At 40.0% G+C, this 27,693-nt stretch overlaps 4 protein-coding genes across 4 annotated transcripts; 2 read left to right on the forward strand and 2 right to left on the reverse strand.

Moving 5' to 3' along the window:
- The first annotated feature begins 571 nt into the window (after nucleotides 1–571).
- Nucleotides 572–3,882, forward strand: dnaja (DnaJ heat shock protein family (Hsp40) member A). The gene is made up of 8 exons (XM_056387003.1): nucleotides 572–727; nucleotides 1,153–1,295; nucleotides 1,824–1,998; nucleotides 2,126–2,230; nucleotides 2,322–2,549; nucleotides 2,654–2,884; nucleotides 3,012–3,112; nucleotides 3,234–3,882. Exons 2-8 carry the CDS (start codon nucleotides 1,164–1,166, stop codon nucleotides 3,447–3,449), a joined length of 1,188 nt encoding a protein of 395 aa, XP_056242978.1. The 5' UTR covers nucleotides 572–727; nucleotides 1,153–1,163; the 3' UTR covers nucleotides 3,450–3,882.
- Nucleotides 3,878–5,740, reverse strand: rps27l (ribosomal protein S27 like). Its single transcript, XM_056387006.1, has 4 exons — nucleotides 5,620–5,740; nucleotides 4,854–4,962; nucleotides 4,276–4,386; nucleotides 3,878–4,133 (listed from the first exon to the last, which is right to left on the reverse strand). Exons 1-4 carry the CDS (start codon nucleotides 5,623–5,625, stop codon nucleotides 4,105–4,107), a joined length of 255 nt encoding a protein of 84 aa, XP_056242981.1. The 5' UTR covers nucleotides 5,626–5,740; the 3' UTR covers nucleotides 3,878–4,104.
- Nucleotides 5,741–5,882: 142 nt separating this feature from the next.
- On the forward strand, nucleotides 5,883–9,204 carry LOC130176111 (ras-related protein Rab-8B-like). Its single transcript, XM_056387004.1, has 8 exons — nucleotides 5,883–6,353; nucleotides 6,954–7,014; nucleotides 7,111–7,171; nucleotides 7,268–7,345; nucleotides 7,484–7,573; nucleotides 7,687–7,752; nucleotides 7,845–7,895; nucleotides 8,005–9,204. The coding sequence occupies exons 1-8, from the start codon at nucleotides 6,230–6,232 to the stop codon at nucleotides 8,095–8,097; spliced, it is 624 nt and encodes a 207-aa protein (XP_056242979.1). The 5' UTR covers nucleotides 5,883–6,229; the 3' UTR covers nucleotides 8,098–9,204.
- Nucleotides 9,205–9,306: 102 nt separating this feature from the next.
- Nucleotides 9,307–19,846, reverse strand: LOC130176113 (transient receptor potential cation channel subfamily M member 1). Its single transcript, XM_056387007.1, has 24 exons — nucleotides 19,639–19,846; nucleotides 19,195–19,319; nucleotides 18,940–19,111; nucleotides 18,409–18,583; nucleotides 18,196–18,319; nucleotides 16,409–16,481; nucleotides 16,190–16,290; nucleotides 15,682–15,858; nucleotides 15,431–15,565; nucleotides 15,247–15,297; nucleotides 14,980–15,120; nucleotides 14,855–14,884; nucleotides 14,466–14,758; nucleotides 14,086–14,314; nucleotides 13,782–13,904; nucleotides 13,539–13,670; nucleotides 13,311–13,439; nucleotides 12,965–13,216; nucleotides 12,678–12,852; nucleotides 11,953–11,973; nucleotides 11,717–11,861; nucleotides 11,409–11,614; nucleotides 11,003–11,135; nucleotides 9,307–10,905 (listed from the first exon to the last, which is right to left on the reverse strand). Exons 1-24 carry the CDS (start codon nucleotides 19,802–19,804, stop codon nucleotides 9,531–9,533), a joined length of 4,683 nt encoding a protein of 1,560 aa, XP_056242982.1. The 5' UTR covers nucleotides 19,805–19,846; the 3' UTR covers nucleotides 9,307–9,530.
- Nucleotides 19,847–27,693: the final 7,847 nt, after the last annotated feature.

Here is a 27,693-nt window from a genome sequence, read left to right on the forward strand (position 1 = left end):
AAACACAAGCTGAATCTTTAGGAAAAGCCCTCAGTCCCCTGACTTGAACATCACTGGAAATATGTGGATATATCCTTAAACATGTGTGTGCAAGAAAGTCTAAATAATATTTCAGAACTTGAAGTGATCAGGAGAAAGAGTGGATGAAAATTCATTAGTCAAGAATGGAAAGACTCTTATCAGGCCACAGAGAGCATATGTGATGGTTTATCAACAGCTTTATAAAATGATCTGATATATTTTTAACCCCTCAGTTAGGTAGTTCATACCTGACAGAAAGACATTTATATAATGTTTTTAATTCTTGTAGTCATAGTTTCGATAAGCTCCCCTACTCAAGAGTGTAGGAATATTTTGAAGATAACACTTTCATATTTATAGTTCAAATTAGCTGTTTTACATAAAATGCTTGAAAAAACCTTTGGCCCATTGCCGTTTTTAAAAACACCATGCCAAGCCAAGGTAATGTAAAGAAGAAAGTGCAAGACATTTATAGTAAACTGGGCTAACAGCCTCTGACCCCACCTCCCCCTCCATTCGTCTTTCCTTTTTTTTTCCTGTCAGGTCTTTTTTCAAGACTCTGCAGTCTCAGCCAACGAAACATCCGGCTCCTCTCCTCCGAGCTCTCCAGAAAGTTCTACACAGTGGAGCTGCTATAAGAGCCAGCCATCTTCCCTCACCACCCTCACAATTACCCGAGCGAAAGCTAGGATACTAACAACCCCTGGTGAGTAGGTACACTGTAATATCATGTGTAAGAATATTTAGCTGTACGGCTCATGAACGCTAGCGGTTTCATTCAAGCTTAACGGAAGGTAAGTGAGTCTACGTATGGTTGACAAGGATTGTCGGTCAACCGCACGTGCTGCCTGTAATAACGTTAACAGTTTGAGGTATACGTTACTGTATTTTCGCCACTAGCTTGCGTTATATATATTATATATTTTACCGTTGTTCTGGCTAATGTGAACTTTGTTATAGGGAAACATTAACAAACGTTAGTTTAAGATTTTTTGTTTTACATATGGGTCCTTCGCTAACGGTAGCTTCGGATTCCTAACGTTAACCCTCGTGGAGAGGGTAAGAGAGTAAGAGTCAGACACAGCTTGTTGACATATTCTTATGTGTTTTAATGCGTTTTTTGTGTTTTAGGTAAATAAATCATGGTTCACGAAACCGGCTTTTACGACCTCCTGGGTGTCAGTCCCACTGCCTCACCGGAGGAAATCAAAAAAGCCTACAGGAAGCTCGCACTGAAATATCACCCTGACAAGAACCCCAGTGAGGGAGAGAGGGTGAGTGACATGGGGAGAAACTTTCAGGTGTCCCTGCAGCCGTTTATGGACTGCTGAAAATGCCCTTTCTAATTTTAAACTGCACGCCTTGTTGAATTGACAGCAGGAACTTTCTGGAAAGATCCAGCTCCTCTGTCAGGGTACAGGAAGATTAGCTCCCTGACACTGTGTTGAAATGTTCCAGGCCTTCTATGTCAGGAGGCTGGGAAATTAACGTTTAAAATTAAATGAATTCAGTGGTCATTCACTGTCCTTGTAGACTATATCTGAACACTTAAAGAGGGGGCTGATGCGTTTGTAAAGAACTTGACACATTACAGAGGCCGGCACATGTTTAAGGTTTTTAGTGTCATCATAAAATATGTTGCAAAATAATCTTGATAAAGATCCAAGGTCAGGAAACATTCATTTAATATAAGTCATTACCACTTACATGAGTGAACACTGGAGTGAGAAAATGATTAATAAATTAAAGCTTTAAATGCAGTCTTGCTTTCCAGAGTGAATTAATAGTTTTCATTTCCACAGTTCAAGCTTATATCTCAAGCATATGATGTGCTGTCAGATCCAAAGAAGAGAGATTTGTATGATGAAGGAGGAGAACAAGCCATCAAAGAGGGGGGCATGGGTGGAGGAAGTTCACCAATGGACATTTTCAACATGTTCTTTGGAGGTGGAGGACGGATGCAGAGAGAGAGAAAAGGTAAGCTTTTTTATTTTATTAGTTTTATAAGTAGTCTAGCGGCAGGCTGTTTGTAGGTTTATAATGTATATTCCAATATTTATAACTTATATATAACTTTAATGTTACATATGTGCTTTTCCTATAGGGAAGAATGTTGTCCACCAGCTAGGTGTTACACTGGAGGAGATGTACAATGGCACCACCAGGAAGCTTGGACTCCAGAAGAATGTCATTTGTGAAAAATGTGATGGTACGTATTGTGTATTGTGATTTGTTATAGATCCCATACCCTATCAAGTTTGTTCAAGTTAAGCTGAATGACATTATTCTCTTCATCACAGGTTATGGTGGTAAGAAAGGTGCCTTGGAGAAGTGCTCAAATTGCAAAGGAAGAGGCGTACAAGTCAAGGTGCAACAGATTGGGCCAGGCATGATTCAGCAGATCCAAAGCATGTGTTCAGACTGCCAGGGACAGGGCGAGAAATTTAACTCAAAAGACCGCTGCAAGAGCTGCAATGGACACAAAGTAGAACGCAAGAAGAAAATTCTTGAAGTTCACATTGACAAAGGTAAGTTTTCCCTCCATCTAAAATAGTCATATCTTTAAAAATTGTAGTTGGTACTAAGTGTGCTTTGCAAAGAAAACTAAACCAAAGATAAATGTGTTGGGCAGGTATGAAAGATGGTCAGAAAATTACATTCCACGGAGAAGGTGACCAGGAACCTGGGCTGGAGCCTGGGGATGTGATCATTGTGCTGGATCAGAAGGAGCACCCTGTTTTCCAGAGACAAGAAGATAATTTAATAATGAAGATGAACATCAAACTTGTCGAGGCCCTGTGTGGTTTCAAGCAGACCGTTCAAACATTAGACAACAGAACGCTCGTCATCAACTCAAACCCAGGTAACTGAGTAAGATCAGCTGGTCTCCAGTGCTGGCTTGTCTTGATTTGTTTTTGGTTTTTTTTGTTTTGTTTTTTAGAAGTGAATATTTGATTTCATCAATGTTTTTCTTTATCATTTATCAACAGGTGAGGTAATCAAGCACACTGCTGTCAGATGTGTTCAGAATGAGGGCATGCCAGTTTACAGGGACCCTTGTGACAAAGGACAGCTTATTATTCATTTCCAGGTTAGACACTGAACACACGACATTTCACCAGTGTTAGACAACACTGGATTAAAATCTATTTGTTACATTCATGTGTTGTAGGAAAAACTCTCAGGTCATCTAATCTTAATTTATCCCACAGGTGGAATTCCCAGAGAAAGACTGGCTCCCAGAGCATCTCATGTACCAGCTGGAAAGACTGCTTCCTCCCAGGGAGGATGTAATGATTACTGATGAGATGGAGGAGGTGGACCTCTGTGAGGTGGATGTGCGGACACAACAGAGAGACTACAGTAGGGAAGCTTATGAGGAGGATGAGGAGGGTCCTAGAGAGGGAGTGCAATGTCAGACGCAGTGATTTTAGTCTGAAACAAATGTTGAAGAGCATGTGTTTTTGTTGTTATTGTTTTGGATTTCTTTGTCTTTATTTTTTCTTTAAAGTAATGTTTTTCACAAAGTAAGGCACCACAAATTATTAACATTAAGTTTAAGACAGTTGTCAATGCCATTTATGTGCTACTTTCCTGAAACACAAATATGCAAGTGGAATGCCCATTTCACATTTTATTTGTGCTCCCAGTTATCAAAACTGTACTTTGGTGTTTTTGTCACGTGTTCTCTATTTAAGATCCGTATCTTTTTATGTTTTTGTTTCCTAAGAAACCAGTGACACAAATGTTTTCTTTCCATTCAGAAGCTGAAAGGACTACTTGTATGCTTTCTGTGAAGGTAATTTCAGTCACCATGAACATTTTTGGTTATTTCTCAATAAAAGTCCCAGAATGCTTCAACTTTTGTAACCACTTTATTTATTGATTTAGTGAGATTTTATTTTTAGTATTTTACATATTAAAAATTTTAGTTGTATGTTTAGAAATTTGTCATAAAAGTTGAACATTAGTACAGTGACAACCTCTCACTGAATGAGCAACTACAATTTAATCAATGGAAAAATAAGGTATTTATCAACAGCATGGCTTAATTACAGACATGATCAGTGGGTAGTCCTTTTTTTAATGTTGCTTCCTCCTGAAAGAGCAACCTGTAGAGCAAAAATGAAAATCAGTTAAGACTGCCTTCTAGTTACAGTGTACAATATGCCACGTAAAGGTAGTCATACCTAGCTGGTATATGACTTTTACAGTAAATAGCACTATCAAGATACTAGCATGTGGATGTCTTACCCTCTGTCAGTCTGGCCTTTCCTCCTTTAGGCTGGCACAACACAGTTGAGCATCCGACACAGAGTACCACTGACTGTGCATGGCTGAACACAGTGGTGATCTTGTAGCAGCCTGCATGGAAACAGTGTTAAACTGTAAACAAACTTTAGGTTAAACATATAAATGCACTTAACAGATGAATGTCATCAGTGATGGAATAAGTAATCAAAACCCTTGACTAAGTAGTTAAATTAACAATACAACATTATAAAAATACTCCATTGCAAGTCAAAGTCCTGTATTCAAAGTTTATGAAATGTGAAATGTAGTAGTATATAGTAGCATAAAATTGAAATATTTCAAGTACAAGGACCTCAAAACTGAACTTAAATACATTTTTAGATACCTTTCACCACTGAATGTCATGTAACGTCATGTAAACAATGGTCAAATCACTGAAAACCATGACAGGAGTAATTGGTCAATGTGTAAGCAAACAAATGGCCTAAAAACACTTCACCAGACCCTCAGTGAGTTTTTGTGTGAAATGCATTTATCACTGTCCTAGGAGGACTTGAATCCACTCTCACAAAACCTACCTGGGCACTTCACGTCCATAAAGTAGGAGTTTGGACTCTGAACAAGTCTTTTCTTTTTATGTTGTCTTCTCTCATGTTCAATGGTAGGGTGGAGGAGGTCTTTGGCCAACTAAATTTAATTAAAAGAAAATACAAATTAAATGTCACCTTTGATTTGTAAGTAGACCTAAGACAGGTTAGTTCAAATAAACCTGCAATGATTTAAAGGGGTTATAGTACATGAAGCCAACTGAAGTACATATTTTTCTTATCTCACTTCATAAAAGGTTTGTAAAGGCAATTGCATCTCTCGGTGTATTTGGCCCTTTGTTATGTTGTTTAAGCTTCAGACAACGCAAATAAGTGATAGCTAACATTTAAGCGACACCACAGCCGATGAAAACACTAGCTTAAGCGCACACAACAGTTTTTCCCCAAAAGTCATGGTCATTTTATTGAATTTGTGTTCGCAAAATCCCCCTGGTGAAAGAAACCGTAAGAGCCTTGAGTACATAAAACACAGGTACGGACTGTTTCTTGGCCCGATACAGTTTATATAGCACAAGTTTGATACTGTTGCGTTTCAGCAAGTAGTCGCCACCCGCATCAGATGTTAGCTGACTCCCCCCCATGTGTTGCTGCTGCTACCTATCAACAACACAACTTCGAGGTTTCGTAAGTGCACCGCGTGACGGTAGGACGTCGATAATAATAAAAGGCAATGACAGCTGACAACACTGCATGTTAACTCAAACACAACAAATGACCACAAAACTTTGTAACTTACAGACATTTTCACCGTGATAGCTTAGCTTTTCTGCGTATACGTGGGCTGCTTGGACAAGAAACAGAAACTGCAGTAACGGCAGAGGGAGGTGGGTGGTGGTGGTGGGGGACTACGATATCACTGAATACTGCAACAGGATATCATTAAAAACATAACAACAGCCTTCCATTAAACAAGATGTACGCTACGTCTCAGGCTCAAACTTTTAATGATATAAAAATTATAACAAATAATGTGTCCAGTATCAGAGGTAAAAGGAAAAACGCCACATTTATGTTTATATATGTAGCTTATTTAGCCATACTGATATTATAAGTTTCAGTCATAATTAAAGATAAGAAGCATTTCCATCCAACGTCAATGTTTGTAAGTTGTTCATTTTAAAAGCCAGTGATGGTTAAAAAAAAAAAAGAAATTGAGAGCTACGTAGTGCTGGTTCACCCCATTTATCCCTTTAAACTACATGGACCATAATGCAAAGCAGAACGCGACGTAACTCATATCGGCACCGGTCTGCTGCTAGTCTGCCACAGACAGCTGAGGATTTCCAGACGGGGGATCCCGGCTCGGCCTTTTAATATCGAAACGTTGAAGTCTATCGTGTATTTAAATGGCGAAAACGTACGATTATCTCTTCAAACTGTTGCTAATCGGAGACAGCGGAGTCGGTAAGACATGTCTGCTGTTCAGATTCAGCGAGGACTCCTTCAATACCACCTTCATATCCACAATAGGTGAGTACCCTGCAGCCGCCCCTAAGGATAAATCTGACAAAATGCATGTCCATATTAACAGCATACAATGTTTTACTCTCATTGCTGTAAATGGTGGTCAAAATATACAGTAATACTAGTATCCTATAACCATTTTGTATTATACAATACAGACCCACAGTGTTTGAAGGGGCATTAGAGAAAGACAATGGGACTGAGAGTTAGTGATGATCTAATGTCCTTGATGGTTCATAGGCACTGAAGGCTAAATTTAGAATGAGATCAAAGCTATAGTCATGATGTTTGACTTTTGGAAACCTAGGCGTAATTGAAATGTAAAGCCTTTAAGAATTGTTATAGTTATATCCCTAATAAAACTGTATAGTATTCTACTGCAGCTTCTTTAGCTGTGACATTAAATAATGTCCTTCAACAGATTGACACAGGATGAACAGTTAATAAAAACAGCTATTTTAGTTCACAAATGACCGCCACTTATTACAGAAGTGTCTGGTTTACTATGCATCGTAGACATGTGACAAATTTGATCATATCATGTAACTAATCAATGGAGAAAGCATCAGCTGATACAGTTCTCTGTGTTTGTTTATTCAAATTCAGGGATAGACTTCAAAATCCGAACAATAGAGCTGGATGGAAAGAGAGTCAAACTTCAAATTTGGTAAGTGTGATCTGAGCAGACTTTTTTTTCTTTTTTAATCTGACTTCAACATGATTTACCATTCATTTACCATTGACGTTGATTTGATGTTGTCAGGGACACTGCAGGACAGGAGAGGTTTCGCACTATCACTACAGCTTACTACAGAGGGGCTATGGTGAGTCCTCCCTTTATCCTCCACTTTCTCACTGTGCATGTATCTTACATATTAGGGTTTGAAAATTGTTTGTGAGGATGACTGTTCTCTTCACAGGGTATTATGTTGGTCTATGACATCTGCAATGAGAAGTCCTTTGAAAACATAAAAAACTGGATTAGAAATATTGAAGAGGTGAGCTCTGAATTCAACCTGTATTAATAGTTTAACAAAAACTGTTATATATTTATATTTGTTAAAAGTTGCTGTTTGATATCATCATTGCGTACCGAGAGTAACATACTTTGCATAAAGAGTCTTAATTTCTCCTAGCATGCCTCGTCTGATGTGGAGAAGATGATCCTGGGTAACAAATGTGACATGACTGACAGACGACAGGTGTCCAAAGACAGAGGTGAAAAAGTGAGTCTCTGAAGCCGATCATTGCTAAAAAGCAGTCTCAAGCAGATTGAAATGTTGTGCACTTTTCCAATTTGCACTAAGTGACACTAACATTGATTTTTTATCTCACTTAGCTGGCTATTGATTATGGAGTTAAGTTCTTGGAAACCAGCGCAAAGTCTAGCTTGAATGTAGAGGAGGTAAGCAGAAATGTTTGACCCTAAAAGTGTTGTGTACCTTGACTAATAAATATGTACATTTAACATTTGTTTTTGTTTTTCTGTCACTCAAGGCTTTTTATACTATGGGAAGAGACATATTACACAATCTGAGCTCCAAGACAGTAAGTGGTTAAGATTTTCTTTATAGGACATGCTGCACTTTTTGTGAAGGCACACTTGTTTAATACTGTATGTATTACATTTCTCCACTATGATTTCTTCCTGTGCTAGACTGACAACAGTGCCGGAGGGTCAGGCAAACCAGTCAAGATCACAGAGAAGAAGTCGAAGAGAATTAAATTCTTCAAGTGTTCACTCCTCTAAGCTGCTCATCTCCAGTGTTCACAGCTCACAGCTAGCGTGACTTTGTCGTTTTGGAGGGTTACTGCCTCTCAGACACCCTCGCAGCAGCGACAGCACTGGTCATAATCACAGGGCCTTACTTCCAGCTGAAGCTCACAGGTTCATGAGTGCTTGGGATGCTATCCTGATCTGCTGACCAGAGGAGCATCAATGAGGAATGAGGCCTGATACTATATATCTGCTCATGCAAAAGACTTTTGCGTGATCGTCAGCAGCAGTTTGTAGCTGGCCATGCAGTGTCTGCTCACAGGAGGCAGTGATTCTGTTGGAATTTATAATACCTCTAATGGATGTCATGAAAATATCTCAGTTACACATAGTTGTCTTATAAAATGTAAAACTATGAAAACAAAACTCATCTTTTTCATATACTGTAGCATTATTTTATACACACTACCTATTGTCATATTTACTATGATGATTCTGTGAGATAGACATATGAGGTCCCAGCACTGATTGTATTTATCTGGGTGAATTCATGTATATTAATAGGCTTATGGTCTCCAGTTGCACTAGCAACATATCTGCTTGTTCATGTGTGCCTAGAAGGTTACAGTATTGTGATAGAAAAGACACTGTAGAAATACAGCCTACTGTATTCTCTCATTTTTATTGTTTTTTTTGATGGAACCTATGTTTATACAGGTTTCTGTGATGAAATGAAACTGTGAAAGGGTTGTTTGTTCCTTGGAAGCTGTTCTTAATACATATTGTTATGCAGTTGTCAGTATATGCATGAAAGTTGTAGGGATACCTCTGAGTGGGTCATTATTAAGCACATTTAACAGTATTTCAAAAGAAAATGTTTACAGATGGTATTTCAAAGTGTCAACCATATATAGGAAATTCATGTTTTTGCTGTTCGCATAGTGTATATGTAAGCACAACAGTTGTGTATATCCTTTATTTTCACCTTAAACTGTAGACATCCAACAGGTCCCCTTAACATCACCATGAAAATACATTGACGTGGGGAAGCTGTAATGTGAATGATTGTCTTTGTAAGCTACTATATGATACACAAATGAAAAGTAAAAACAGTAAAGAAAGTGGTTCTTCAAAAGAAAATATGTTGGTTTTCACTATTCTACACTGACGACTAACATTAACTGCATGACTGAAAATATTGAAGAGTTTGTTAATCACTGAATTCTGTTTTTGTCATCATTGTGAAAACTGTTTCATAACCACAGTCAGTAGTAGGCTCCAGCCGATGGCAGGCTATCTTACATTTCAGTTATCAGCCTCACTGGTAGCATTCAGTTCCTCTTCTTATCATGTGTGTATATATATATATATATATATATATATATATATGTATAATTTTTTTTTTTTCTCAATCTGTTTTACTGTCCTCTGTTGCTGCTTCAATCAGCTTCATGTCTTTGTGGCTCTCATTTCTTTTCCTGTGCATCATCTTCTCCCTTCTCGGTCTCGATCTTCTTTCCCACATCTTCCCCTCCAACAGCTGCCACCCTGCAGACTTCAGCAAGGTTTCTCTCACTGCTAGAGGCTCTGGGTTCCTTGCTAACCATCAAGCACTTTGCTTTCCTCTCACTGGCATTAAAGCTCTGTGACCTGTGAGACGGCAAACACCTTTCATCAGCTACAGTCAGATACTCGGTAGCGTCCGAGAGGTTTCTCTTCGCCTTCATCTTTGCTCCATCTTCTACAGGCTCTGTTCCTGGAAGGGTTGCCTTATTTTCTGTAGGAATTTGATCAAGCTGATTCTCATCATTTTTAAGCTCTGCAGGTGCAGTGCTACTTTGAAACTGCTGGGCAAGAGCTCTGACTGTGGATACTTTAGGCATGTGACCAAAAGTGCTGGGGTGCACCTGATACTCCACGTTTGCTGGCCATTGATTTGGTGTTTTAGTTACTTGCTCCACCAGTGACCTGTAGTCTGCAGTTTGCAGCACATCATCACCTGCCTCTGCTGGGTTGTAGACGATGCCGCTCATAGCCCTCTTCTTTGTGATAGGAGAAGTTTGACTTTGGGTTTCGGTAGGGACATATCTCAAAGATTCAGTCCTCTTTGGAGAAGAGGAGGTTCCTAGCAGCATTTGGGCTTTCTTTGTGGGTTCAGCTGCTTCCTCTGGTTCATCAGGAGGGCTGACAATGATGGTGCTCATAGCTCTCCTCTTTGTCAGAGCACACGTCAGTTGGTCTTCGACTGGATAGTATCTCAAGGATTTAGTCCTTTTTGGAGGGGAAGAAGGCTTTAGTCTATCCTTGTCTGTGAGTCTATCTAGCACCAATGTGCTGCCTTGTTTTATGTTGCTTATGGTTTCTTGACTTGATGCTGCAGAGGCAGGCTTTTGTTCACATGGAGATATGAGAATGTCCACACAAGAGCTGGGCCGCGATCTCTCCAAACCAGCAACTTCTAAGGTCTGACCACCATCCTTTGTGTTGAGAGTACAAATACTCCTCTGTCTCTCTAGACCAGTTTTTGTTGCCTCATCTGTGTCCTTCTGCTTTGATGCATACTCCTCCATGTCCATGTGGAAGCGGTAAAGGCTGTAACCATCAGCACTGTTAATACTTCCCTGGCGAAGGAGGGAGGAAGGGTCACACACAGAGGAGTTTCGTGAATAGGTTCTGGTTAGTTCCAGTCTGTCCACTCCTGCGAGCTTTTCTAGGGCGACTGCCATTCGTCCATGGATCTCTTCTAGTTGGGCCAGTCGCAGATCCACCGTCTGCAGGGAGGCCTTCATAGTGTTCTCCCTCTCATTTACCTCCTCCAGACGCATGGACATATTCTCAACTCTGCCGAGAAGACACGAAATACAAAATTCATGTATGTAAGTATGACCTGTAATTAACCTGCTGAAATGTCAGAACTAAACTTGATTAGGGGGTTCACCTTTCTGAGGTAACCTTGATGCGTTCATCACTGGAGGACTGCTGCTCATCCTCTTTCTCACGGAAATATTCCTCTACACACTGTTCTTCAAACTCGTACAGATTTTTTAGCTCCTCTGGATTCAGCCTAAGCTCTGGTAGAAACAAATCAAGACAACATGTCAGTCTGTTTGTTTCTTAAGGTAAAAGGACCAAAACTGTTCCTGAAGTGTATGTCAATGGCTAAAACATGATAAGATTAGTTTTATTGACCCAGGATAAAATTTAATTTAATCACTTTAGGTCCTGATTTTAAAGGTTTCAAATTATCATGTATGTCATTTAGCCAGTGAAATTGTATATTAATTAATAGTCATTCATTTAGTTAAATTGTGTGTATATGTTTTGTATCATGAGAGGAAACTAACTGAGGCCTCTGTCCTTCTCATCTAGCTCTCCCTCTTGTTTCTTCCTGGCACACCGTCGAAACAACCTGTTGAAGAGGATGTAGAGGTGGCTGAAGATGATGAGAGGTGGAGGCAAGATGGGACGATCATGAAAAGTCATGATCAGCTGATATCTCTGGAACTTCCACACCTGGTTGGAAATGGACTTGACTTCAAAGAAGGTGTTGCTGCGGGACAGGAAACACAGATCAGTGAGTACAAACTGCAACAGCACAGAAGATGTTTCTTGTAAAATAATAGAGCAGGCAGACATTGGAACATATATTTACTTGAAGACTGCAATGAGCAAATTGACCAGAAGAATGTTTGCCACGAGGAGGTAGCAGGCCATAATAGCAGGTGTGAGCCAGGCGCCAGGGATGCATGGAGGCAGTTTCTTCCCATCCTCATCATATAAATGTTCACCACATGGAGCTGTGGGGAAAGGAGGTTAAAGCTATTGAATTTATTCTGAGAACTTAAGGTAATTGATTGGAATTGCATTCTTGACTTGAAAACTACTCACGGTTGATTTCCATCGCATAGACTTTGAGAAATTCACGAAAAGCACAGTCACACAGAAACATGGAGAAAGCGTTAAAATCAATAAGCTTAGGATTTTCATATTATACTTCTGTCAAGGTCAAGCTGATGTCCATGAAAGAGTGGACTGGTGTCATCAAAATGTTCCTCAAACTTTCCAGTAATCAAACGATAAAAGTAATTGCTCTGCTTTATATAATTTTTGTGGAAATTTAGATTTTAAGATTAGTTTAAAGCCTTGTTTAGAAAAATGAAAAATATCAAAATATCTTTTGTTTAAAAAAACTGGGAGAATCAAACATGCTGATTTAAATATCAGTATACAGTATATTAAAACAAATCTATTAGCAAATTGTTCAGAAAAGTATTTAATGTTAAATAAGGCCGTTAATTTCGGCCTTTTCAACACCATCTTATTGCATTCACCCTGACAGAAGAAACACTGACAGAAAAAAAACTTGAAGGCAGATGATCATGATCAAGCGTGAAAATTATACTATTCTACTCTTCCTCAAAGCAAAAGTATTGCCATACATTGAAGTAAGACACTATTATAAATGTGCCAGCAGAGGGAGACAAAACATTGAGGGATTACAGTGTAATATATTATTACTAAACATCACATAATTTAAGACATAGGAATTAATGTAACACTGATCATCTGCCCAGAATCAGGAAACAGAATCTTACTATGAATTCTAGTCTTACGGTCTATCGAGTCCGCAAAAACCTCTCCATAGATCATCCAGTAGGGCATGTAGAAAATGTTTCTGGCCAGGCGCCACGTTGGCTCCTCATCTGGGTGAAGGATGGCTTGCCGAGCCACCCCGAAGCTCATGAGCACCACCAACATGATCACCACAAAGTACATCATATCAATCATCTGAAAAAAAAATTGAACTCAGTGTTACCTTGTTCATTCTGTTTATATATTATGTCTGTCGTGACTTTCATATGATTTGTTGAACTCAAAGTGAAACACTAAAGGTCATTACCATCTTCCCTATCATCATCACATAGGGTCCCAGGTATTTGTTAACTCCAAAGATGTCCAGGACACGAATGTACCAGAAGATAATGTCTATACAGTAGATGACTCTGCCGTAGCCCATGTAAGGCTCATGCTGCAGCCGTAGCATGAGCCCAAGAAGGAAAGTGGAAATGGCAAACAGGTCTGTGATGTTCCAGTACTCTTCCAGCCACACACTTATCTTCTGTTTCAGCTTTCCCGGCTCTGACATCAGAATCTAGACACCAACGTTTCAAGGTCATGCAGAAAACAAAAATTAATACACATAGTGACTACAATCTGATCAAATTGATCAAATTTGTCACCATTACCTGTCTGACTTTTTCAGCGCCAAGTGTGAGGATGTAGGCAATGACAGTCCACTCTTGTAGAGACGGCCATCGCTCCATTTTCACGAGGATTATGTAGTTGTACAACATTAAGTAGCCCAGATAGCAAATCTGTCAGAAGAAAAAAGTCATAAAGTAATTTTATTATAATTTATAAATGTTTTGAAAATGCTCACCATAATTCTTCTCATGCTCAAGAAGGGAACTTACAGTGTTGAACCAGAATTTGGTGAACGGTGCATCATAAAACTCAAAGAACCTCTTGCCAATGGGGATCTTGTGGACTTTAGTGCTACCCTCCTCTTCATCTCCCTTTCGGGAAGTCGTATCATTATTCGGGTCCTACAAAATAACAGCAAACTCTCAGCTTTTTTTCTGTCAGTCTTGACAAAAAGATCTTACTAACAGTATGTGAAAACAAATTAATCTGACAAGGTCAGCATGAACCAGGACCTTGCTGGATTTTGCGTCATCATCCTTGTCTTTTCTCTCTTCTTTGCCTCCAGGTGCATGATCATCTCCAAGACGGAAATCCAACAATAGAATCAGAGGAGGACAGATGATTCCCAGAATGACCTAGGTGAGAAAATGATCAGTTTTTATAAGATACAGTGATTTTTTTCTTTGTTTACAGTTAATTATTTTACTCTAATGTGACACCAATACTATGACAAGTATTACAACTACTGATGTCATTGCTGTCACTGTGAAACATTTTTCATGGTTGCTTGAAAGGAAAACATTTTGTCATATCAACCTTGAGGCCAGGGTTCTTGCCGATCCTTAAGCAACCCATCCACATATCAGTGAGCAACATCTGGCTGCAGGTGTGAGCAATAAAGTCACGTTGCTTAGCAGCCACAGCCAGCTTCAGACAGGTGGAGTTACTCCAGTTAACCAGCTCGTATGTTAGGAGTTTCATGGCCACCTGTTCATCATGCTTGTAGGACTGGTCTAACAGTTCGTAGGCCAACTGGCCAAATTCTCTGTGAAAGAGAGGGAACAATAACAATCATTTCTATACAGTACTTCTCAAAAGAGTTTGAGACCACAGATGAGGTGATGAGACAGACAGACAGACAGATGGACAGACAGACTCCAGCTGAAACCTATGCAGAAGATGTTATCTGTACTGACTTGGAGTTGTTCTCCAGGTCTTGGGAAATGTCATCCACCAGTTCACTCTCAGAGCACTCATGGGCCATGGCTTTATACAGTTTACAAGCCACCAGGGCCTTCGCCATGGCTTCTTCTCCACGCTGCCAGAGGAAGAGCGCCATCTTCTGGCGCTTCATCAGCACCCCCCACAGCATCAGCTCATGGAAGGGGTACTTGAATCGACAGACCTCAGGGTCATCCACATCAATTTCCACTTCTTCTTCTTTTTTCTTTTTTGGCTTTTTCTTGCCTTTTGTCCTAGGTTCATCATCCTGGCAAAATAAAATAAATGATGATGGTTATTCTCCTGTGTGAGTTGTATTGTCTCAGCTAACTTACAGTGTATTGTCGTAAAAACGAAGCCCCACCTCCATTCCTAGAAGCTTTAGAGCTTTTGGCTGCAAGAGGAGAAAAAAAGGCGATAGTTAATATAAAATATTACTTAATACAATGAGCAAGTCATTATCATATATGTTTTTCCAACCAGGCGTACCCTTTTTAGTCCATACAAATTATTGTAGAGGTTACGGAAAGCCTTCCTTGTGTAATTGCTCCTGTACGCTCCACCCATGAGGTACTCCAGCACCAGACCAATATCAATCAAAGTGATCTGATAATCTGGAGGAAGGTTTCCCTGTAGAATCACCAGAGTAATATATAACAAAGCAAGCGTCTCAAGGTAATGTAAAACATGAAATAGTCTGAAATGTTAGACATGATTCATCAAAAGTGTTTAATACTGCAGGAAAACTCATTTCACCTTTTTGACATCCCTAACAACAGCATGCAGTGTATTGGGCGGACCAAGTTTCTGAGAGAAGAGCAGAGAGGACAGGAGGAAGAAGGTTAGAAATAAGTATCAACCCTTTTTCATATTTGTCACATCTGTATTTATTGGCATTCAGATTTTAGTGTGTTTTTTTGCTGCAGTGAGTCAGGCCCACCGTGTTGTATAACTCCTCCAGTCTGGGAATGGTGAGGAAGTGGTGAATATTGACTCCATTCTCAAGGAGCAGTCTGACAAAGTCCACTCTGTCCAGCACCAGAGCATCCATCATAGCCTGCTCCAGAGAGTTCACCTAGGAAAAGGTAATGCATAAGACAGACCATTTACTCTTTGCACCATACAGCCTTCATTCTCTTGTCTCAAATTTCCATCTGAAGTGAACATTTTTTTCATTAACCCTGCTCTTACCCAACGGATCAACTCCAGCTTCCTTGGGTCAGTTTCCTCTGGAGGTTCAGGTTTTGCCTTTCCTTTACCCTTCCCCTTCTTTGCCCGGGTCTTGTTGCGAGGAGCGCTGGCAGGACTCTTCTGCTTCTCCTGCATCGGGGCTGCAGAGGTTGTAGTGCTGGCCATGGCACCAGCAGGCTGACCAAAGGGAATATGAGGGGACGAAAGCTATAGCTCCTCTTCGTATAAACATCAACATATCAGTCTTCTTTTTCTGCTATTACTTGGTTACATTAAATCATTGGAATTCTGTGTATCTGAGAAACACAGATCAGTTCAAACAAGCTCTTTCTGTTCTGCCACATATGGCATATATAGGTTGAGAACACACTGTTCTGTTACAATATTTTTTATTTTCAAAACCAAATTCTTTTCCTTCAGTCCTAAATACATCCTTGCTAACTTTTCAACTGTAGTGCACTCATGTGGAATGATTAACTGACACTATTTAGATGTGAGCACCACTCACTGGTAAATTGTGTCCGTAAACGAAGATGTGATTGCGAGCAATATCCACTCTGTTCCAGGCCAGAGCCAAACTGAGCTGATCTGCTGCTGAAGCGTTCGTGCCTGATGCAAAAGAAATGGATGAACAGAGAGAGAGAAAGAAAGGAGAAGGTATGTTGTATGTAGCAAGAAAAATATTGCCTTGATGTAGTAGTTCAAATACTGTTGATATAGCTAATACCTTTTAACAGGGCAGTGAGAATGGCCATTTCAATATCTTGTTGTCCCTCTGAACCCATTCGAAAAACTGTGATCTACATGTGAGAGAAAAAAACAAAGAAAAAGAGAAGAAACAATTGCTAACGTGAGGTAAACAGTGATATAATGGCAGAATCTGCTAGTAACATATGATATGAATAAATAGATGGATCAATAAACAAATGAATTTGTGCCACGGAGTGTATTGCCACTCCCACTGTAGCTGTGAACATGTGGTGTCAACTGGTGGGAGATTCTTTCAGCAGGACCTCTCACTGCAGCTCTGTGTGGCTTGACCCTTCAAGGACAAACAGCTAATTTACTTGTCAGACAGAGTGATAGTACTTGCCTTGTTTTAGACTCCACTACATCGAATGAAATTACGCTGACGGGCCTGTCACATGTGCAGCCATGGTAAATGGGATTAGGTTGGCATGAATGTGTGGCAGCGTGCCAGAGATTTCAGAGCTGGTTCTGGAGATGCGTTAATAATGAGCTGCGTGCATCAGTGTGAAGACTCAAAACTTGTGTCGCTCTTTCAGACACTTGTGGGGTGGGGTGGGGTGCTCTGTGCGCTTGGCAAAAAAGAGACTTTTATAAAAGTGAACTCTTAATTCAGTTAAATGTTGTATCCTGGTGTTACATCATTGCAAAATTCAGCTCTTTAAATCAGTGTTTTTATTCATCTAACCCAGCTGTTCACATGAGATGCACTTAGGATGAAAGGATTATGTGGGGAACTAGACAGCGACACTGATTCACCTGTAGGTTAGTCATGGCACTTTAGATTAAGAGCAGGCAATAGTGTGGCCTTTTAGTTGTGTATAAAGTTCTGTCACATTGTCCGGGGCGGGTATCAGTGAGAAATAAATGGTAGGGAAAAAAGCCCACAGCGGTATGATCTTTGAAAAAGCAGTTTAAGTTGCTTATCTGAGTGTTTTGGGGCATTAGGCAATCTAATACATCGGGGATAAAGGATGCAGAGTCACTGGTGAAGTGATAGCACTCTGGGCACTGAAAAAAAAAAGCCTGGGGAGTGGAGAGAGAGAGAGAGAACCTGACTGGGGATTAGGGAGATGGATCCTCTCTTCCATCTGTGTGCTGCATGTTTACTGTGAATAGATGAAGTAAGAGCCTCTGCTAAGCAGGTGGTAGTGTGCTCTGATCTCTCCCACCCAAATGTATAGAGTCTGGAGATTATATGTGCCGGGTATTACAAACTACTAATCACATCACTTACGCCTACGAAAATCTGCTGAAGATGCACAAATGCCGCTGCCCTTGTGTACTGAGGTCTCTAGCAAACACTCTCAAACACTCTGGGATTAATCTGTGAAGACTCTTACCAGGGTGTGTGCTTCATCATAGAGCGCTTAACTGTATTGTTTACATCAAAGTAAAGAGTTTTAACACCCACCACCACTTTACAGCTGTGCACTTATACATGAGCGGTGATGATGGTCCACAGTGAAGTTGCGAATGAACTGGATTACATGACATGACCACACATGAACATAACAAGAAGGAGAAATGACAGGCAGGTTGAGGGGATTATGTTTATTCAATATGTTAATGGGAAATACACAGATGAGTGGAATGGATGAATGACGATGGAGACCAGATGTTTCACAGCTCAAAAATGATTTATTGATTGAAACAGACATGTTATTTTCAAATACAAGATAACTGTGAAATAGAAGGAACCTTAATAAGTTAACACCTTATTAATCACTTTTATGAGGATTTTACTTAGTTTATTCTTATACTCACCAGTTCCCTTTTCTTCATGCACTCCATTACCATGAGCAGGATCTGCTGCGATTGGCTTTTTGTGTAATTGAAAGTCTTCTGAATAGTCACCAGCAGTTGGTCTCTGACGTCATCGTTAACCAGGCTGGAAGTGGAGATTTAAGGATGACATTTCAGCTTTTTACCAGAAGAATAATAAGCATACAGAGAAGGAGAAATCATCTAAAATCTCACCCTCCGTCCTCTGAGAACTTGTGTGCGAAGGAAATGATGTCAGAAGCTCGGCCGCTGCCGTCACACACCACCACAGGGATGGGAGGATCATCTCTCAGACTCTCTAGGGCAATGGAGATGACGTTGGGACCTCCCTCCACTATCAGACACACCAGGGGGACCCCCTGACCCAAACCTGGAAAACACAGCAAAAATTGTCAGTCCTGGAAACTCATCCATCCATTTATCGCTGAAGTGTCACCTTATAATCACAGAACTTGGAGAATGAAATGTTGAAGCAGAACACGTCGATGTGATGTGTCAACAGGCAAAGCCAGAGGAGGGAGGTAGTGAAGTCAGTGGTGACAGCTGAGCATCCCTTTGCTGTCCCTGCCTTATCCGAGCTCCAGGCATAGGATGACAAAGGGAAGCCCACAGGTCACAGAGGAGCTCTCCATCCACAAGTCCAACAAGACTGAGTGACTCACACTCACACACCATGGAGGATGGAGAAATGATTTATGGCATCTGTGGGTGCACTGTGTGACTTACGAGTGTTAATCTTCTGCAGGGAGATGTGCTTCTCCAGCAGTCGACGTAGTTTGACCTCAGAGCCGTACTTCCCGCAGGTGCCGTTGTCGGTCAGGATGAAGTGGGAGTGGCTGTTGTTGAGCACGGCCAGCTTGCTCAGTGGGTTTGCCATCGTCTGATAGGGTCTGGTGACCTGGAACAGGAAGAAGAGGAAATCTTAGTATGAGGATAAATGTGTCATTCCAGGAGACTAAATACAGCTGAAAATGTTCTCACATCTTTTCCGATGAGGTCCTCCTTGTTTTCCAGGATCCCCCATGGAGCAATTCCTATTGCACACACCTTCCCTCGTGACTTGGAGGAATGGTCCTTTAAGGCATCTCCGACATGACGAATCACCCCTAGGTTGTGATAAGCAAAATATAGCCTCAAAGATAATGACTCTTTCAACTGCTTAATGGGGCTGCATCACGGTTGCACTCTGTTTACTGCACCCAAAATCCACACAGATTGTCATTTGCAATTAATTTTTCCTCAAAAGCTGTAATTATAATTCACGGTGCTTAAACCTGTGACAATAGGTTGGTCAAATCTCCCTCAGGAAATTGCAGAATACATATTATGTAATGACATTTTAGAGCGAAGGTAATCTTCTAATGTCACAAATTGTTATTTGTTAAGGAGAATTAAAAGCATTATTCTGAACTGTCAGTGTCCTACCCGTGTTGACTCCGCCCGTGAAGATCCAAGCTCCAGTGGTGACGGCAGCTTTGATCAGGCCTTTGCCAAACACTTGCTTGAGTTTGGGCTGGAGGTCGAAGTTCTGGAGACCTCCGTGAACAGAGATGAGCAATGTGGGCAACTCCAGCTGCCAGTCTTTCACCATCAAATGCAGCAGGTTGTCAGGCTTGGAGTCATAGGAAACCCGGATGTACTAGTAAAGAAAAGAATGGAACAGTACAGTAATGTGACTTACTTCTAATCAAACCACACAGTCACTTTGTCTGCTGTAGGTTCTACATATTTTAACATGGCCTGATGTGAAAAAGACCGCCCTTTAAGGCCACATCACATCCACTCACTTCTCTCATGCAGTAGTAACTTCTTGCAGGACCAGCTACGTTAACATAGACATCATCTTTCAGTAGGTGAGACTCACCATGGCCTTGTTGACGAATCCTCCACCCTGGAACTCGATAATGCCAAAAGCATCTGTTGGATACGTTCTGGTATATTTGATCACTGTCCATTTATCCTTTGGGGTGTCGATCTGCACCAGCTGGTTCGTTTCCTCTACTGAGTTGGCACCAGGGGGGATGGCCGCGTGCTGCGTTGTCAGCTGACCACAGGCACATCTACACAGATCACACAACAAGAATCTCTCAGTTAACACGTCAGTATTGGTCCCCACTCGTGTGGCTGTGTGGCCTGGGCCCTGATTTTTAAACTTAAAAACTGGGTTGGTTATTCATAGAAATCCCTGAGTGGTATACTATAGTGATTTCAAGGGTTATGAACTATGACTAGAAGTGATTGAGCCAAGTCAAAGACTGTTGTTTTGTTTGCACATGAAGGCTGTGTCTTTTCCTGGAAACATACATCGTGCAGGCTCCTCCATGACTGTGCCCATTTCTGGGAAATTTGTGCCTCGACGAACAAAGGGTTGCACTGCCTGGCTGCTCTCAGGACCCAGGGCAGTAAGCACGTCCTACAACACACTCAAATCTGTTTTAATCTGTCTGATAACCTGTAGTCATAGATGTCACAATTATTTCTGAGCTGTTTAAAACATCACTCATAATGAATATAGAGCATTATTCATATATTAATTTGATTAACACTGTCATGAGTTACACATTCTATCTTTCTAACAAAAGCCCTGTTGACAAGTAAAGTAAGTTTTTACCAGTGTAATCACAATTGTGATTAGACCATTTTATAGACTTGTATGGCATTCACATTCTGTTCATACTTCACTCAATAGATTTGAGTAAAAATGAAAATTATTTTTAGCAAACTGTCTCGGGCAGGAAAAAGGAGCAACACTTTCAGTCAAACTTGGCAAAATTAGACAGAAAAGGTTGAGTTATTAGTTCTGGAGTCATGTTATAAATGTCGTCTCTCATAATGAATGACAATGACATAGCTGCGACCTAAGGCCACATGTTTACCACAAGTGATAAGTAACCATTACAAAAGACTTTTAAAGACATTAATTACCTGGTCGGGTCCTTGGTGGGAAATATGTGAATACATTCTCTTTTAAGAAAGGTCCTCTCAATCCAGGCTTTCTGTGCCTGTAAAGAGAAAATTGAAGAAAGGAAAAAAAGTTAGTTGACATAACATGCTGTCATACCATAGTCACAAGGAGATCATCCTTTCTGATATCTGAATTTTTCGCTATCAATCCTCTTAGTGGTAATCCTGGCTAAAGTTGAGGTCCTTTTGCATCCTACAAAGAAAGCATAAATGAAAGGACAAAATATTTCTGCTGAGACAGAGGCAAAGACACAGTATATCACACAGGAAGGTTGAAGCATGACCTGTTATTCATCCGAATATTATGGCAGTATTGATGATGACTAACAACTGTGGCATTAGACACCTTTTATTGTCTGCTCAAGTTTGATAAGCAGCCAGTAAAAAAGCATCACATTGCTGTCTGATCGTTTTCCAGTGCTGAGCAAAAATAACCTGAGTTCAAAGCAAAGATTCTCTGAGGGCCATTGTTGACAGTGGAAGCCCAATTAAAACTGAAGCACTGGAAGCAAATCTTTCCAAGGAAACGCTTAAATGGCAAAAAAAAAAAAGAAAAAGAAAAAGAAAAAAAGAATTATAATATTTGACAGCGTTCATAGCTTAAAATATATTCAAAAAATCTGTATTTTAACTTTACCTGAGTTTAATGTCATATGAGTATAAATGAAAGACCATAGATAAATTCTCATAAAGTCTTGTGACCACAGTGTCCACAACACAGTACAGTTACTGTTCTCTCTGTCTCTCTGTCTTTCTGTCTCTCTCTCTCTCTCCCTCTCCCTCTTCATCGGCACAAATGGCCTCAGCCAGGAGGAACTGAAAGAGGGTGGCTGCGGCACCACAAACTCTCCTGGACTCTGTGCTATGTTCTGTATTTAAAAAAAAAAAAATTGTTAAAGCAATAAGACTTTTTCTGTATGTGTGGAAATTTTTGTAAGTGTTGTACCTTAATATTACCAGCTAATCTTATTCGATCAAATTAATTGTTTTTTACAGCCTGTCAACACAATATGAATTCATATTTATGGCCTATAAATATACCCGTTAATGTCATACATATGCATATTGAATATGACTTATTTTCCATTAGTATTAACTACACTTTCTTATAACAAAAGGATACTTCATTTTCTTTTGTTGAGCTGCAACAGTACTGCAAGGACACACTTTTAGTCCTTTCCTTCATACATACGTAACTAAAACACTTTATTATTTGCTCCTCTATATTGTTTGTTAGTAAAATGAACTGGTATTCTCACCAGACTCATTTTAATTTGAAAAGATGATGAGTTTGTTGAGCAGCTTTAATTAGTAAGTAATGTTTTACCTAATCAGAAAATATAACTAATTTTAAAAATGCATGAAATTCCTCCATTTAGTGTCATTATTGCCTTTTCCAATTTGAAATGTAAATTACCTAAATATTACCTGTCACCTGTAGGTATTTGCAAAAAATATTACCATCCCGTTGTGTTCAAGGCATAGTGTGGTTGTTGCTGTCTTGTCTCAGCAATTTTCCATCTCAGTCTTATCATGCATCATTAAGCACACAACTCATACAGTGCTTCCCTGCTCACATTCACCTATAATAGTACCGCATCTCCTCCCATTAAGAAATATCTAATGCTGTAATAAAAGTGATTAAATAAAGTTGCAGTTATAGAATGTAGATACACTTACACATAATCTTCTGTCCGACCTGTGGAGTCCTGTCTCTAAGGCTGCTGTAGATTAAGCCTAGAGAGTAGAGTTGAAGTCTACAGTCTGCAGCTCCACTGCCAGAGCTTTCTCCTGGTGCTGCACTCCCAGTCAAGTGCTCTCAATGAATCCCACAGGGACATGAAACTTCTTCACTTTATGAGGGCCAGTTAATATGATGAGCATGTGAGCAGGGTCTTTGTTCGCCCAAGTCTCATGACTCCAGTTCAAGGTAATCCTTTTGGGAGTCCCATGACCCCCTTCTCCATGCCCACAGGGTATTTTCATCCTTCGCTTGAACAAGGCACAATAAATCTACTTTGATAACCGGCCCCTAATCTCCCAATTTGTTTAAACTCCTTTCTTTGTGTTCACTTCATAGTGTGGAAGATCTTAGCTTGTGTGAGAAGACGGAGCAGAGTGGCCAACCTAAAAGGACTGCAGTCTCGTTCAGAGGCTCCCCAACTTTTCATCCGAAATTTTTCACCCCCTCCAACTACTTTGATTTCAACCCAATTTGCATAATTGAGAGAATTGGATGCAGGCATTCTTTTGGAAGGCGCCTTGTTAAGACATGACTGGTCTCCAGTTGGGGGCAAGGTCAGTCAATGCTAATTGCAGTTAATCTCTATTTCCACCCACCTTGTTTTTGTGGAGGGAAAGAAAACTCAACAGACCGGCTATTCAATATTCTCTTAATCTTGCGTTTTAATTTTGGCAGTGTTAAGTGGATTTGCATTTAAAATCGGGTATAATACATAACCTCTCAGCAGGCTGAAAAAGGATGGTACCGTTTTTATAAATTACTTTTATCCTACTTGCTGCAGTTTGGTATCCAACTTTTTAAAGTGTAGGCTAACTCAAAAAGGGATTTTGGCTTCTGTTTGGGTAGGGGAATGTTAAAGCTGATCTTTAAACCAGTTTGAAATTAATTAAGTTTATTATTAATGATGGATTTAATGTAGTAATTCAGTTTAAACTATTTAAAGTTATTACGGGCTTTCAGGTGCATGCTTAAATAACTGGAGGGAGGCATTAGCTGAGGTAGAAGCTGAGATGGAGTTAAAAAGCACAAAGTCATAGACATTCATTTAAAACCTCCCTCATGTGAAATGGTTTGATAATCTCTCCTTTTATGGTTGAAGTGAGCAGTTTGAGCCTGAGTGTAACTCTCAACGAAAAAGACAAGGGTTGATGACTCAGAAAGACAGAGAGAGAGAGGGAGCAGCCTAACATCCCCCCAACTTCCCCCTTTTGGTCCTGCTCGGATAAAAAAAAAAAAGAAAAAACGCACATGGGCCACTGTTAATTATAGCTGAAGAAAACAAAGCGCTTTTCCAGAAGGGTTTGGCCAGTATGACGCAGTTATTTCAGCTTACTTAAACTCATTAACCACAGCAATTAAAACCAAAATCCAGTCAGCAACCAGCTGCCTCGTTAAGAGCTGCCTCTGAGCACTTAACAACAAAAACCTCAAAGAATTAGATACTGCAGGATCAGATTGTGTCACACCAAGCAAATTAACCAGACTTAAGACAAGCCTCCGAACAATAAACAACATTCATTCCAACACGCAGAATTTTCTGAGGAAATGATCGTTCAAAACAAAAGACAACTGTGTGAGATGGAAATTATAAGTGCTGGATTGCTGAGGAGGACACTAATTAGCTGTTCTGATGCAATGGTGCTTTTCCTTAAATTTTGGCTGTGGCTTGACACTATAACACAATGCGTCGCCCTGGTTGAATATGCATGTCACTTTGTCCTAAATTCTCTCTAATAAGAATAAGAATTTCTACCAGTTTCACAATGTGGCGGATATCATGTTTTAGTAGTCGAGACACCTACAGTCCACATACACTGTGTGCCATACATTCATGCCTTTTTGCACTTGAATCACATGGTCGTGGTCTCCTGACCCGCAGCTTAGTGAGCAGCTAAATCACAGCAAATTTGTTCTGGTTCAGCTACAATTACATGGACAACCCCCCCCCCCCCCCCCCAACAGTCATAAGGAAAATGTATAAAGATGGCTGTATTCCTGTATGTTGACATCTGACCCGGTCTAGTTCACTGCATTTTATAAGCGTTTATAGTCTGCAGCTTTGTAAAGCTGAGTAAAAACTATACGTGTCAAAGGATATATCATTTATTCTGAATATTGAATTTAATACAATGGAAGCCTCATCAGCACAAGTGAAATGGATCAGAAAGGATTTGGGGGTCCTATGAGGAATGTGATGTCACCAGGGTTGAAGATAAAAGCAACTAATTGCTCGGCTTCAGTATTGAAAGGCGACGTGGTTAGAGGTTGATGCAATGTGACAAGAAGGAAAACCCGTGTTACACTCCTTTACTGTCTAAAAAAATATCCCAGACTCATGTTCGATCCCACGTGGACCAAATAACAATCTGCCTTTTACGTATTTTCACTTGAGGGGAAAGATTTTTTGGGCAAAGAGACACAACTCGAGTTACAGGCACTGGATAGGGAAATTTGCATTAACTGTGAAGCTAACTGTTTTCAGTCAGCCCTGTTTGTAAATGCACTCATTGTCCTCCTGGGTTTGAAAATCCAGTTAGCCATCACATGAGTCCAACATGTCACTGATTATCCCCGAGAGTTGAGGGAGTCATAAGACATGTTTTAAAGACGCTGTTTTTCTGTGTTTTTCCCCAAAGAGAAGTCTGAATGAAAAAGACACCAAATGGAATTTTTAAAAAATAAAATAATAGGGTTTGACACCAGGTCACATATTAGTTGTAATGTGGTTTTTATTTATTATAGTTATATTTATATGTTGGCCTTATATATTTTTTCAAAAAAACACTCAACTAACAGATATGATCTTGAGCCTTTGTATGATCCTGCAGATTAAATAGCAAATATGTCACCTTCTTTTGACCTGTAATTGTATGCGGTGTAAGAGTTTGCCTGCTAAATCCTCAAGAGAATTTCCCTTCTTTGCTAAAGTTTGTACTTCAGTAATGCAAAACCCATTTAGGTTTTATCTTTGTTACATTTGAAGATCACTCCTTAATACTCCTTTTAATTTTCACAAGCTTTACAATCTCAGACCATCACACATAGAGGTCTGTTGTAGCCCTGGTCCTGGTCCTGCGCCCCAGACATTATTTTAAGGATTCTTGGCCCTTACTTTACCTGAGCCTCATGCTTACATCACACAGTCATATGATTTCTAGAATTTTTCAATCATATTTGTATTGATTTTGATGCTTTCGCAGTTTTTATTGATGTAGTCAATTCGGTTTTTGAGGATCTGAGCACAGAACTCAACTTGTAATTAGTGGAACCCATCAGGCCACCGATGCTTTCGGCCCATTTCTTTCCTCACTATTGAGCAGTAAGCTACAGTTTCTCAGTAAAAGAGGGAAAAAGTCAGTGGAGTTGGCCTATTTGCTGGTCAATAGTGTTATCTGTAGAAAGGACTCCACAGATGGACACGAATTCTTTTACTAAGTTCATTTATGGCAACAGACATGGTGATATCACGTGAACATATTTAACTGAATGTGCTCTCTGTTGGAGAGCGCAACAAGCAACCCTGGCTTTTGCCCTCATTTCTAATCAAGTGTCACCCATCTGAACTATTCAAAGAGATGTAGCCTTTACTCTATTTCTGATGAAAAATAAATCCTCCTTCATGCCATGACCCACTGTAGATAATGAAGTATACGCCTATCATTTAAATAAAGCAGATAAATCCATGATTAAAGACTGTCATAACTACATGGCAAATATGGATGATCAGAAAAAAAAAGTACAATGTTATCTCTCAGCCGTCTGGTCTGTGCAGCCAATGAGTTTATATTTAGCAACATTACCGATCTAATTAAAAGTGCTGCGCTGTTCAGCTGAGATCCATGACATTTCTGATTGCTTCACAGAGTAAAACCTCATATAAAAAAAAGGCTGTGGATTATACAAAGAATATTAATCTCACAAATAATGCCAGCTCTAATGTATAGAAACCCATCACATTCAATTCTGTTAAGGATGTCAGCGTCAGATATACTGTTGAAATATAATATCAGGCACTGGGCTGGTTTTAACTACATGGTGAACATTTATCCTCAGTATTTAAGAAAAATGTGTATTTACAGGAACATTTTATTGATTTTATTGACTATATGTAATCTACAAAGGAGGGATTTAAAATGCTCTATGTGTTTTATACTTCAGTCTATTTTCCGTCTATATTTTTTTGAATGCTTTAAAAAAGTTTTAGTTTTACTTTTTGCATTTATTTTAAACTATATAAATGAGAAAGTGTTTTTTTTTCCACTAATGTTCTGCACTGACACGAAGTGAGTTAGTTAGTGGTGTGTGTGTGTGTGTGTGTGTGTGTGCGCGCGCGCGTGCGTGCGTGCTGTAATCCCAGCATAGACTGCTCATTGGACTGGGAGGCGTGCATGTATATAAAATCGTATCTGTCTGCTTTCAAGGACATATTAACAGGAGTGTGTTAATCACATGAAAGCAGACTTTAGAAAGATATAAAAGTCTATAATCTGTCATGTCCATGGTCGTCCATACTGGGCCATTATGAACGATTAAACTGCCGTACTGGAGCAAGCGGCTGCTCAGCTTCAAACACCACTTAACAGTAAGTTTGCAGGGCTGGGAGAGCAGACCATGTGCTCACCAATATACAGCCAGCAGTCCTGAATGATACATGTGATTATGCCGGACACAGAGACTCTAAAATGATTGGTTAGGTTCCTAATATGGACTCAGGCCGTAGTAATGGTCCCATGTGACACAAGCTGTGCAGCACAAGTCATTCTCAGAATAAT

Source organism: Seriola aureovittata, chromosome 10, assembly GCF_021018895.1.
Source record: "Seriola aureovittata isolate HTS-2021-v1 ecotype China chromosome 10, ASM2101889v1, whole genome shotgun sequence".
Classification (NCBI taxonomy): Eukaryota; Metazoa; Chordata; class Actinopteri; order Carangiformes; family Carangidae; genus Seriola; species Seriola aureovittata.